The sequence below is a fragment of the Marmota marmota genome, unplaced genomic scaffold (genome assembly GCF_001458135.2).
Source record: "Marmota marmota marmota unplaced genomic scaffold, marMar, whole genome shotgun sequence".
Classification (NCBI taxonomy): Eukaryota; Metazoa; Chordata; class Mammalia; order Rodentia; family Sciuridae; genus Marmota; species Marmota marmota.
Window position 1 is genome coordinate 11,774,308 of NW_025999990.1, and position 13,420 is coordinate 11,787,727.

The 13,420-nt window shown below is 49.7% G+C and overlaps 1 protein-coding gene across 1 annotated transcript in view; it reads right to left on the reverse strand.

Annotated features, from left to right (window-relative positions):
• Onecut2 (one cut homeobox 2) overlaps window positions 1-13,092 on the reverse strand; it is a 53,265-nt gene extending 40,173 nt beyond the window's left edge. Inside the window, exon 1 of the mRNA XM_015482187.2 lies at window positions 11,991-13,092. Within this exon, the coding sequence (XP_015337673.1) occupies window positions 11,991-13,092 (1,102 nt within the window). The remainder of the gene's footprint in view (window positions 1-11,990) is intronic.
• Between the last annotated feature and the right edge of the window lie 328 nt (window positions 13,093-13,420).

The window sequence follows — 13,420 nt, forward strand, 5'->3', positions numbered from 1 at the left end:
AAGACACAAAAGAGACTGAGGCATAAAAAATGCTGATGGGACAAAACCAATGGAGAGAAAAAGCTGATAGGACAGAAAAGGATGGGATCCCGAGAGGCAGTAGAGGCAGGGCCCAGAACAAGGTAGAGGATTTGGTCTTCAACAGGGAGATCACCTCTTCCTCTTCAGAAGAAAAGAAGAAAGGAGGAGGGAGTCAGATGTTGAGGCTTGAAGAAAATCCACTCATGTGCCTTGAACATGTCCTGAAGTGAGCTCTGGTATACACGAGGAGGCAACTGCATCCAAGATTTTTTTTTTCTGTATTTCTCATATTTGGGGATCTATGGCCCTGACTTAGAAAAACATGAAGTTCTTTTATTCCACACATTTAAAAAAATAAATTTAGAGTCAAAGAAGACCACAGAAAAGGTCCTATTTACATGACAGTCCTGTCAAAATCTCTTTTAATTACCTAATTGAGTTCTTTAGAAGGAAATGCATTCAGAACATGTTCTTGCAGAATGTAATACCTTTTTTTAAGAAGATTAGTGATGCACATAAAAAGACTTTTAAAAAAAGTCATGCTTACTGTCAATTCCAGGTTTTACTGGAAGAAGTTGTGATAGTGAAACCCAACAACTAACCAGAAATGCATGTCTGCAAATTCAAATGTTATACAATGGAAGAAACGGTTTTATCTACAACTCATTAAATACACTTAAAATCAGTATTTAGATCTGATTCTGCTCATTTTTAAGGTGAAATTTTAGGTATTTAGACACAGAATTTTTTTTCAATGAGTTTGAATGCTCTACCAAATTTGTTTTGTTTGGGGCTGGATTTTCCCTTCATACAAGAGCCACTTGGGATTTAAAGATGAATTATCACAGGAAAGAAAATCTCATTTATCATACCCTTGACTTTCTTTTAAAGCGGACACACTTGTCTGTTCCCAGGCTCCACCTCCCTGAGAGCCACTTTAGCAATAGATTAGGCCTGAACTGAAGTTCCTTGAAATAAAGCAAAAGTTTTACATTTTAATTAGCTTTGGGAAGTCAAGGGCCATTTTTCTAGAAACCCAAAGAGACAAGAGTTTTGCCTCATCCTTGACCAAAAGAACCCACCTGCATCTTTTTTCTGGAATAAAAACACAAATAAAGCAGAGCTGCTGATTGACAAAGGCCAGAGTCAGGGGTCAGTGCTTAATGTCAGCCCTCACCCAGGCTGGGGCCATATGAATCCATTGTGTGGCCTGGAGAATGTGACTCAACATTCCCCGCCTTTTGTGTGGAAGCAGAAGTGGTGGGGAGGACTTTAAAGAGTCCCATCATCGTTAGTGACTCTCAAGAAACCAAACTCAGTTTTTAGATTTATGTGAGATAGTGATGTCTCATAGTTGGCTCTCTCTAAAATTTTATTGTTAATTTAATGTGAGAATATTACTTATTAGAATGAATACCATATTTTCAAAAATCAGAAGCAAGCAGGAGTAGAAACAGAAGCATCCGTTTGTGTATACCTGTAGAGGGTGGAGGTGGGGGGTAGGCGGAGGCAACTGACCTAAACTTTGAAAGGAAACCTCGACCTGAAATGCCGTGTTGAGGGAGGCAATTCCAATGTCTGCAGAAGGCAGTAACTTGGAGAAATACAGGCCAATCCTCTCGCCCCCAACAGAGGCCCTGCTCGTCCTCTCTGAAGGCAAGGGTCCTTTAGCATCGTTTGTCTTTTCAAAGCCAGGCGCCTCTTCTCCCTTTATTATCGCTGACCTCATAGAGAAAACCCAAGAAGGCAGAGGTGAGAGAAAAATCTGAGGTCCTGCTCTATCTGGGGGCATCGAGATGTACAGGACTGAAGCTACCAGTCAGGATCCTGCCCAGAACTAGTACCAGTAAAGGCTCCATCTACCTTCGCTAGGCTGAAATGGAAACTCAAGCTGACCTCAGTCCCGGTGCAGGGCTGGCGGGCGCTCCAGGGCGCTGTTCATGGTGCTGAAGCCCGCGCCACGGGAGCCGAGGCAGCGACCCGCCCAACAGGTGCTCGGCTGCCAGGGGCTCCAGGCTGGGATCGATGTGTGGTGACTCTGGAAACAGCTGCCGCCCACAGAGCTACAGCCGGCTCCACAGCTGGCTCCAAATCTAGCTCAATGGCTCACTTCTTTACGATTGCAAAACGGCTGGTTCGCATTTTTCTTCCCGGGGGACTTCACAGAGCCCACCTCGTGCATGCTGATTTGATTGGTCTCTTTCTCGAGCGTTCTCTCTGCTGATGCTAATTGTTGTCCATCCTCTCTCCTTCGTGCAGTATTTTACCTTTGCTGATCTTCTTGCACTTGGCACGATCCTCCCTGGCACCATCAATTGAGCCATTCTTCTTCCAAACATAACCATTCTCCTTCTAACACATATTTCTTGCTTTCTCTGCATCTCCTTCCCCCAAGCACCACAAGGAATAGGGTGGGTGAATAAACTCATTAATGACAGAACTGTTGATTGGTTTCTCTTTGGCAATGAATTAGAAGAGGCAGAAGTAAGAGTCTCAAAGGACCAGGAAAAGTTCCCTTAAGATAATTCTGGGAAGGTCATGTTTGCATGGGTGGCAATCTGGAGGGTGGAGCATGGGAGGTGGGGGCACAGAAACTAGGAACTGAGTAAAGAAGGCACCAGGACCTTGTGAGAGGTGCCATGCTGGTTGCAGTTCAAAGACTCCCAGCAGGTGGCACCCTAGTTCATGGTGCTGGTGGTAGAAGTCTTGACTCCGCTTCCATTCCACTTCAAACCTTCCTTCTGCCCCGCAAACCCCCAGCCATGTTTGAAGGCCTGTCTTCCTCTTGATCCAAGTACTTACCAGGACTACATTCCTGCTAAAAGCACCTTGTTTGCAATTCTATTTACTGTAATTCACAGTAATGAAGGGAACATAAATAGAAAAGAAAGAGTCAGTGGAAGGATTTTTTTTTTTTTTGGTATGATTGATGGTGCTCAGATCAAAACTGTTTAATCATCAATATCATGATTCAGCAGTTGAGAAATGTAAACAAGTTGTGCAACTGCTTTGCTTTGGTCAAAGCCCTAGAGGAGCCCAAAGGACAGGGCCAAGCCCCTGGGAGAGCAGTGCCAGCAGGATGCCCCCTCCCTTCCACTAGGGCAAAGCCGGCTATGCCTACAGACTGACTGGCGTGACCTTTGGCTTTTGCAGCATGCACGCAGTTGGGCTGGGGTTAATGGCACTTTGCCGGGAGCTCCAATTGAGTAAACAAAAAATGCCTTGCCCTGTTCTAATGGAGCACATTATTCTAAGGCCTTAAGCCTTCATCCAGGCCCCTGCAGCTGCTCTGCAGGTCAGTGCTACCAATAAAGCAATTAGCCAATGAGAAAACTCTTCTTCCCCGAGGGGGACTTGCAGGTTTCGCTGCAGTTGCTGTGTTTTGCTTTGGGTTTTTAAACAGGCAATCCGAGTTGATCTGAACTTCTTACATCAGACTCCAGGATAAGGACAGTGAAATTGTATGTTTGCTGAGTGTGATATTTTAAGGGACTGGTCCCTTGTTCAACATAGCCTGGCGAGCTCACTGCTTCCTGTTCAATTAACCTGAACCATGGCTGAACTCTGCCCTTTGAACTTGCTTAGCAGATAAATACATTAGCTCACCTAAGGAATCATTAATATTTTTCAATCACATAAAACAAACATGAATGTCCAAAAACAACCCAAGAGATAGCCAATTAGGAATAGCTTGTGAACCATGTTGGAAAAAAATCACGAACGGATGTTATTTAGAGAGCAAAAACAGGTCAAGGAAGAAATGAAACAAATTGTGCCAACAGTTCTAGAGACAAAGGAGACTTTCATTTTTATATCTGCAGGCAAAAGGAACACTGAACAATATTTAGCAACTCTGATTCTGTCTACCCTGCTCTACAACAAAAGTTGTACCTTGGACTAGCCTCTACCCACTTTCATCAGAGCAGGCAGCTTGAAGACCTTTCTCTTCTCCAAGTATCTTCAGTGTCCTTGCTCATATGCAGAGTTCAATGTGGCTTTTCTAGGGACAATTCTATTCCTGATTTTCTACAAATGAACCAAAAAAAAAATTATTGTAGCAGTATCATTGCTTTTTAGTGAACCAGATTAAATGAATCAAACTAATGGCTTGATTGAAATATTGTACAGTAGAAAGTAGTGTTCCTAAGAAATCTCTACACATGCACATACAAACTAATTTTCCTTTGTGGGGTGGGGGAGGAGGTGAAATAAATCTATTTTGTCTTTATCCCTGCATGTCATCTTAGAAGAATGAGAATAACATCCCCAACTGGGTCATTACACATTTCAGTTTGATTTAATTTTACTTCCCACAATTCTGCCTCCTAACCCCTCTTCTCCTACCCCCTTTTCATTTTTGTTTGGTTGGGAGTGTGGGCTTAATGCTTAGCTATCCTAGATGAGAACACTTAAAGGAATATCACAAGCACGAAGGGTAAATCTATTGAACGAGGGTCTTTAACTATGTGGTTTCCTTAAAGGGAAAGGTTGGATCAATAGGATCAATATGAAAGGTTTCCCTGGCCCTGCATAAAAGGGTAAGGGCTTCTCTTTTCACTGGTTTAACTTTACTCTCTGACAAATGCAAATCAATGGATCTGTGTTTACAACAGATTCCCTAACAGACTCAACTTGGGCAAAGCCCAGAGCTTCGCCCTGGGGGTGGGGAGCCCAAGCTTGCTCCAAGGGGATGCTCTAGGGCAGAGCTTCACGCTCAAGACTCAAGACACAAGGCAGAATAGGGAGCAAGTTGGCAATGGCTACCAAGCACTGTTAAAAGAAGAGGCTTTTTGTCCATCCAGATCCTGCTGCCTATGACCTCTCGAAAGAAGGTAGCGAATTAATACACCATACATGTTCTTTAAGGATATCTATAAAATATAAACATAAATCACACATTCTCAGATTTAGTGAGCCAGTCAACCTGGCTTCCTATCAATATAGATCTTGGAGGCTGAACAGAGGAAGCTGTAGTGAAATATCTGCAATTGGAGTAGGATGAGTATTTGAGCTTTTGGGGGGCTCTTTCTGCCCTACCTTAGTGGTAACTGGCCCTTCTTAGTAACAACAAGGCAAACCGCAAAAACTGTGGCTTCTTTTCCCTTTAATTTTTACCTTTCCCTTTAAAAATGTGATGCTTTCCAGAGATTACATGACTTCAAGTCAATACCAGTTACTGAGAAATTATTTTTCTTCCTGCAGGAGAAAGTATATGTATATTTGATTACACTAGCCAAAGTCCAATGCTGATTAAATTACGTTGGAGGTGTGCTTCCAACCCAAACAAAGTCTGCTTTCTACTGAAAGAGTAATGGATCCTCAAATGGTGAGAGAGGCGCCAAGGTGGAATGAAGAGCCTCCCTGCCCTCTGGGACAATTTGTGTGGGATGATTTTTCATAATAAATGTCCACAGGTTCTAGGAATCCTGCTCCCCAAGTGAGATTATCCCTATCTGCATGGCCCGCGTCTTGTCTCCATGCCTTGCCCATCTGTACTGTGCCAGGATTCAGTTGTACTGGGTTGCCCAATCAACTACCTTACCTCCTTCCACCTACCTCTAAAAACCCTATGTACTTTTTAAAAATCATTGCCTTGCATGAGACTTGAAAATCAAAAAGGCTTTCCCAAAGGCATTGAGAGTGTTTAGGGGAATCGACTGGGTAAAGAGGTCTGGTGATGTCCCTCCTTGGCATGAGCCAGCCATCTGCACCTGATGGCGTAAATGATCCTATAGGATTTCTTCATAATGGATTCTACCCACCAAGAAAATTTATCCCCCTGGAGGAAGTAACCTTCCTCAGGTGGAGGGGAGGGGGGTCCCTAAAAAGATCAGGGTAAGCATAGCTCAAAGAGTCTATGCAGATGAAGTTTAGGGCCCAGGGTGCCTCCATCTTTATCCTCTTCCCTAGGGCCATTTATCTAGGCAATTATTTCTATTTATGCCCTCCTCATTTTCCTCCCTTTGGCAAGAACCCAGAAACTAAATCTCTCTGCTTCTCCTTTCAGGTTTTCATCTCTCCAGGGATCTCCCTACACAATACCATTTTTCATGAAGACAGTTTCTGCTAACTCCTGCCACCAGCAATGGTGTGGGGTCCAGTACATCTTCCTGAGAGCTCTCCAATTCATTCCTCTGGTTTTCCTTTAGTAAGGGTTAGTTGGGGTTAGGATCTCTCTTACATCAAGAGGTGAGCCTAAAATGAAGTCCTGGAAAGTTGGCCCAGGATCCTATTGCCTCTGGGCAGACTGGTTCAAGAGGAGGTTGGAGCAGTTGTGGGGCTTTGTAGGGACAGAGAGAATCTTGGGTAATCTGTTTACCCTCTACCTTGCCCTCACCATTCATCAGGAATCCTGCTCTGTCTTGGGATTCCAAGATGCAGGTGGGAGCTGTCTAAGACTCACTTCTCTCAGAGCTTAGAAGTCCTTGTGTGACCCCCTTGAGGGGGTCAGTTGCTTTCCATAAGGAAGGAAACCCACTCTGTCAGTATCTGATCACCTGGCACTGGTTTTTAGAAGACAGTAAGACACTTTCTGACTAGGAACCATGGCAGCATTTGGAAGCTCCCTTGTTTAAGGGGAGCGGCTGCTGGGGAGATGAGAAAAAAACACCTGCTCACCCTCTGCCACATCTCACCAGCAGAACAATGCAAGATTTGTTTTTCTCTCCCTCTTTCTTTCCACTGTTCTTGGAAAAGAAAGGAAATGCTCCTTTCCTTCCAGAATGAGACCTTCTCTTGAAGAAAAAAACTTAGTTTTCTCAAAGAAGGATTTATAATTTTTTTTAAAAAAGACCAATTTAGTCCTCATCCCCAAACCCCACTACAGACCCAGCTCTTTCATTCTTTATATAACATTCACCTCCGTGTGTTCCTTCTGGAAGAATAAGCTACACCTGGCAAGGAGAGGTTGGCAGGGTGGGGTGTCAGGAAGGAAGAGCTGAGTTCTTTCCCATTGTGAGTGTCTCAAAGAAATCCCCCTGCCCCAGATATGCCTGTGACCCTCGCCTCAGAGCCAGGTGGGGGTTAGGGTGTTCTCCAGTCTTTTCCCCTAGCCTCCCATCAAAGTAGGTCACAAGATTCTTCCCTGGTCGACCCAATTAGCCCAAAGCAAAGCTGATTGTTCTGAGGGATGAGACCTAGGTTTTTGTTACTAAAGCTGCATTTAATGGCCCAACTAATGCATCAGTGTCAAAAGTACCATAACTGGTAAGGATGAAGGGGAACTTCGGATCACGAAGGTGTGAAGTTAGCAGGCAACTTCAGGCACGTCACTTACAAACTTAAGACATTTGTTCATATTGAGACTGAAATTTAAAATCATGGGGACTTCTCAGGAAGGTTTCGATGGGAAAACCTCGAGCTCTGTTGAACCACGTGCGGGCCACCGCCACCAAGGACAGGACAAGAGAGTCGGAAGGATTTGGGCGCCGTTTTGTGAGGATTGAGGTAGTGGGCAACGTAGAGGGCAATGAGCGCATACCAGGACGGGGAAGAGGGCTGGGAGCCTCGCGAGAGGAGAAAACTGGCGAGGAAGGATCATGCGGGGCAGAGTTGCGGTCAGACTTGAGAAACTGCCCTCGGCTAGGGAAACCGAGTGGCTGGAGCGCCGGGGAACCTGGGCGCTGGCGAGCGCTCTGCTGGGAAGAGCGCTCCGTCGGACTTACTGGAAATGCGCCGGATCAGGTTCCAGATCAATGAAATCTGGGTCCACACGTTTACGTTATTGTTGCCAGCATTAATGCTCTTTTAATCTTCTAAACATTATCAGCATCGATCTCACTCCATACACACATTTGTTTGAGAAAGTGACATAACCACACGGTGGAAAGCCTGGAATAAAAATAAAGCGGGGCCTCTCGTGTCCTGGGCGCCCGGCAGCCTGGAATACTTCTAGCGCTGGGGTTCACTCCGGTCCCTGGCGTCCCGCCTCCTCTGGCAGCTCCCGCCCACCCTACTGTGTTAGAAAGGCGGTCTCCGAGCGCCCAGGACTTGACGACGCTAGGACCATAGCAGGCTTTTCAATTATTAATCCGACCAGCTAGCAGGCGAATACATCATCTGTTCCACATTGGCGAGGGTTGCGTTTCTCATCTACCTCTGGGGTCCCAAACTAAACCGGTCAGGAGAGGTGGGGTGGGCCCGCAGTCCGAGAAAGGGGAGGTGGGGGTGGGGTGGGGGTAGGATGCGAGTGCACTAGGAAGAAGGACCCCTTTTCTTCAGAGACGTCCTGCGACCCGCTTCGTCTAAGGACATTCCCCGCGAGCAGGGGACATGCATACAAGTAACGCCGCTGGCAGGAGCAGCTGTGCACTGTCCAGTCGATGCCGCACCAAGGCGGGTGGCAGGTGGTCTAGGCGACTTTTTGAGTTGGTTAAGGGCTTTCTGCCTACTGTAGGATGTTAGCTCGGTCCTGGCAGTTGCGAGCTGTTGCCTGTGCGTCTGTCGGTGGCAGGGACTTCAAGCAGTCGGGGAGAGGAGGCTAACTGAAAGCGGAAACCTTAGCAGAGAACTTAATCGCCGACTCTGCGCTGTCTTCCAACATTGAAAAACCCCTCCTTGCCATAGAAAGCAGAGTTTTTCCTCCGCCGCGCGCCCGTTCAGGTTCATGCCTGTATTCTCGAAGTCACTTCTTGTTAGTGTTTGTGGTTGGTGCTGAGGCCCCTTGGGCTCAAAACTGGAAAGCGCCTCAAAACTTCGGGAATTTGTCCTTGTTGCCTCTTGCCAGGTTAATAAAAACCTCCCTACTGGGGCCTTTGTTGTCGGAACCCCAGAAGAGATCCACCTGGGCAGGGTTGCAACCACTTACTACCCTGGAGTTCATTTTTTCTGAAATCTAATGTTTGGCAATCCGAGTTTCCCTGACACCTTCCCCTTCACCTTCTAAGTGACCCCGGTACCCAGCTTGGTAAGCCAAAACACATTAGGGAGAGAGCCTGGTAACCCACGGGCGGCAGGAAGGACAGACCTGCCTTCCTAGAGACTAGAGGTGCTTGGCCCTGAGGTTGGCAGGCTTGCCTATTCAGACGTCCGGATTCTGAAGCCCCTTAACTCTTGTCTGCCAGGGCCTCTGGCAGGGCCCCAAAGGGACCCAAAATGAGAAAAAGAAAGGAAAGCCAAAAGGAGAGAGACACACACACATGCACACTCCGGAAAGGGGCAGGGTAGGGGCTGTGTTTTGGAGGCCCTGGGCTAGGATTCGGGCCCAGCCGCCCAGCGGAGCTGCTGGCTTGTTTAACCCCTGGGGCCAAGGGTTTGGGCCCTCAGTGCGTCCCAGCGGGGATTCCGATCGATACTCCTGGCGGAGAAGGCCTCCGCTTTTCTTCTCCATTTGCTCACGTCCCCCAGCGCTCCTGAGTACATAATACCTACTTACCAGTCCAGCTTCTGCGTCAGTCTGAAGAGACTGATCTACTGACCCCAACTGAAAAGCCTCCTATGTAATAATAACCACTCAACACACTTGTAGTTGCTGATAAAATGGCCAGATAAAAAGGCTAAAGCTCTTGTCCCCTTTCAACCCAGGGTAATAAAACAGACACACATTTGAATGCTTGAGCAAAGCCGGGTCCTCAGCGGCATTTCCCGCTTGTCGTAGGAGGCGATCAGTTTCATGTAGAGGCAGTTTCAGCGCTCCTGTGCCCCAAAGCCCGCGCGGTGTGGGCAATGCTCTCTGAGGTTTGACTCTGAGCAGTCACCACTCAGACGACTAACGGGCCGTGTGGGGCTGAGGACCCGGAGATGCACTCTTCCTCATCTCAGCAATACTTGGGGCCGCCGTAAAAGCAGACAGGCCCTAAATAGTGAAGGAGTGCTTTCCACTTCAGATCTACACAGTCCCATCTACATAGGCAGATAAGCCGTGTTCTTTGCGCTACAGGCGTGAGGGGGCGGCAGCGCTCCGAGAAGGGCCGGAGTAGAAAAGCTGTCATCCTGTGTTTAACTGTACCCCCATGAGCAGCTGCCAAGTTCCTTCTGACCACCAAAGCCCAGGAAGCCAGCCGACTCTGGAGTCCGCCTGAGAGAGCCTGCGGCATTGGGGGCAGGGGTGGGGGTGGGGGGCAGAAATCTAAAACAAAGAAGCACTACCACAGAATCGTCAGTAAACCTCCAGCTCATTCCTCACGTCACTTTCTTCTCATTGCTTTATCTTTGCCAGGAACCAAGCGTAAATCTTAGAAAATTGTAGGAAAGGCTGAAAGGTAAACTAAAGGACAAAAAAGTATCAAGTAGACTCCTAAGTATACTCAAGAGTATTTGGAGCCCACCATTTTAGGGGGTGACAGATTTTTTTTTTTAACCTTCTGAGATCAACACCGTGGGGGTGGTTACTGCATGGAAATCCGAATTCCCCAACAGCTGGCTAAGGAGGAGGTTGTCAGAGCAGAAACACCCCCTCCCCAGGCCCAAGTGAACAAGATGCCTGTCACATCCCCCAGCCCAGACTGGCGTCAGTAGAGTGTACCCCATAGGCCGGGTTCAGCAACGCAAGAAACTCCCCCAGGGAGCTCACAGCCCCAGAAGCGCTCTGTGCGCGCGGCTGACTCCGAATCTCGGGTCCCAATATCCACGCTATGCAAAGCGAAGCCACTAAGAATTGTTCCCCCCAGCGCCCACAGATTCTGAGAGAACCTCCCTCCCACCCTTCTGGAGAAGCCGCCTATACTGGCTTGCAGTAAGGTTATTGTGCATCTTCCTCAATGGGAGATCTGGACACTTTGCCCCTTTGGGATCATGGCTCGGTCCTGGGGGTAAGAGCAGTTACCACGCGCGCGGCGCAAGGTCTGGGCGCACAAAGGCGCGCAACTGTATGCCAGTCGGAAGCCACTGCCGCGTCCTTGGCTCTCGCTCCTGCACCCGCCGCCCACACGGGAGATTTCTGTCCTCCTAGAACAATAGAGGGCTGTACCTCGCGGCTCGGCCGCTAGAGGAGGCACAAAGAGCCGAGCCCGCTCCAGAACAATGTAACCGGCTCCTCGACCCGTCCTCTCCCGCTGGCCGCCAGCCCTCCCTGCTGCCCGGCTACGCTCACAATCAGCGCCCGCTTAATGCAAAGGCGGAGCTTACAATCTGCAACCGACATGTATTAACTAACCTGCATCTTAATTTATCAGCACCTCTTTCCCCGAGCTAGTATCTTCTCCCGGAGTCTCGGCATACCTCGGCAAATCCCAACAAACAGCCGGGAGCCGGGCAAGGGTTGCTGGCGAGGGAGGCGCAGCGCTCTCCCTTCCGCCTCTCTCTCGACTTCCTAAAACGGCGAATGTAACACTCCCAGCCTCCTCCTTGCACCCTCCCCTCGCTATAGGCAGTGGCACTGGAGCTCTTTTAATCAAGACAGGTCAAAAAGTCCCTGGCCAACACCAAGACAGGAGATGGACTCCAGGAGCAGTGTTGTATCCTCCTGGCTGTCAGCTCCCTTAGCGGGCAAGGCTGTGCCTCCTCCCAGTGACCAAAGAAGTTTGGCTGATGTGGTGGGTGGGAGGGAGTGCAGAGATCTTTTCCACTCTAAGAAGCAAAGCCCCTTAACTGCCTCCATACAGGGAGAGTAGGTAGCCTGGAAAACTTAAGTTTGTTGTCTAAAGAAGAGTTCAAGTGCACGAGATTTTGAATAAGTGTAGTTCGCAGTTTCTGTGAGATCTGGAAAGAAAGAGTCCTCGCAGACACCTTACCCCCCCCCCCATCGCGCCTCCCACTGCTGGGAAAGGTGGGAAATTGAGGGCAAATGAAATGGGGGGAGGTAGTTAATGAAAGCTCACGGAAAAGGATAGAGGAAGGAAGAGAGAAAAGAGAAAAACGGGAGAAGAGAGAGAAGAGAAAAAGAAACTGGAAGAAAAAAAAAAAACAGAGGAAGGAAAAAAGAGGAAATGTATAGGGGAGAGGAAGAGAGAACCAAGAAAAGTGACCAGACGCGCAGACTTGGATCCCAGGAGCAAGGGGGGAGCCTTGCTCCTGGGTGCCCCTTACCTTACCTGCCAAGCGTAAGGCGGACATGCGCTGGAACTCCGGCTCCTGCAGCCACTTCCACATCCTGCGGAAGGTCTCCCTGCCAGATTTGAGTTTACTCCATGGTTTTGGATTCCGGAGTAGGTCGGAGAGAGTCCCCTGAGACCGGCATAGCACCCTCTGTGCGAAGATCGCCTGTGGGATGCTGTAGCGCTTCAGCTCGGCGGTGATGCGCTGGGCCACCTCTTTGGTGTTGATCTCCTCCAGCTGGCCGGAGGTGGCCACCTGCGAGCCCGATGAGGACGATGGGGGCCGCTCGCGGCTGGGAGCCAGCACTGGCCCGTGGGACTGAGTGTGGCCCGGGTGGTGCAGGCCATTGAGGTGCGACATCATGGCCGCGGGAGGGGTGCCCAGGCCTCGGGACAGGTGTTGCTCACCGCGGGTCAGCATGGCAGTGTGGTGCGCGTCGAAGTTGGGGCTGAGCATTTTGTCATGGCCAGGAGGACCGTAGTTGGGCAGACTCTGCTGCGCATTGTGGAGGCCGCCCAGCCCATTACCCAGCGGCGTGGCAGCCAGCGGGGACAGACTCTGGCTCATGCCGGGCATCTCCTTGTAAGGGCTGTAAAGGTTGTTCATGGCCGGGAGCCCGCGCTCGTCGCGCATAAGCGTGAAGCTACCGCTGACGTTGCTGGACAGACGCTGGTGGTGGTGGTGATGATGGTGGTGGGGGTGGTGGTGCGGGTGCGGGGGATGAAACTTGTCAGAGACGGTGGAAATGGGTGGCAGCGGCTGGAGCGGCGTCAGTGTGGTGTAGGTGTTACTCATGCCCATGCCGGGCGGGGACGAGTCGCAAGACATACTCATGGCGTGGTGCAGCGGGATGGAGAGCTCGGGTCGGTAGTCACCACCGTCCAGGATCGAGGCCATGCTGGTGACCATGGCCGAGCGCGACGCTGCTGCTGCTGCTGCTGCCGCGGTGCCCAGCTCTTGGTGTGCGGTTGGCGGCGGCGGAGGACCCCGCAGAGAGCCAGCAGCACCGCNCCGGACCCGGGGCGGGGCCGCACTCGATGGGCGCCGCAAGTAGCCATTCCTCGGACGCCTCTGCTCCGGGGGGCGGGCTTTTGACATGCAACTACCAATGAATGGGTGAGGGGCGGGGCTTCGGGTTTCATGTTTGGCTGACGGCTCGGTGCCTTTTTTCCTCCTTTGCTACTGGAATCAAACGTCAAGGAGAGGGAGGGAGGAGAAGGGCGGGGGGTGGGGATGGAGAGAGGCTGGAGTGCGAGAGAGGGAGAGAGATTATGTGAAAGATGCCGCTCTATATCCCTTTTGGGCAGCTGGGATCTGGGGAGGGGGCATTGCTTTGGTCCCCTTCGCATCACCTCAAAGCTTTTCTCGAAGCTGGGAGGAAGGGACTCCGTGCTCCTGTAAAAACAAATGTGCGTCTCCTAGCGAG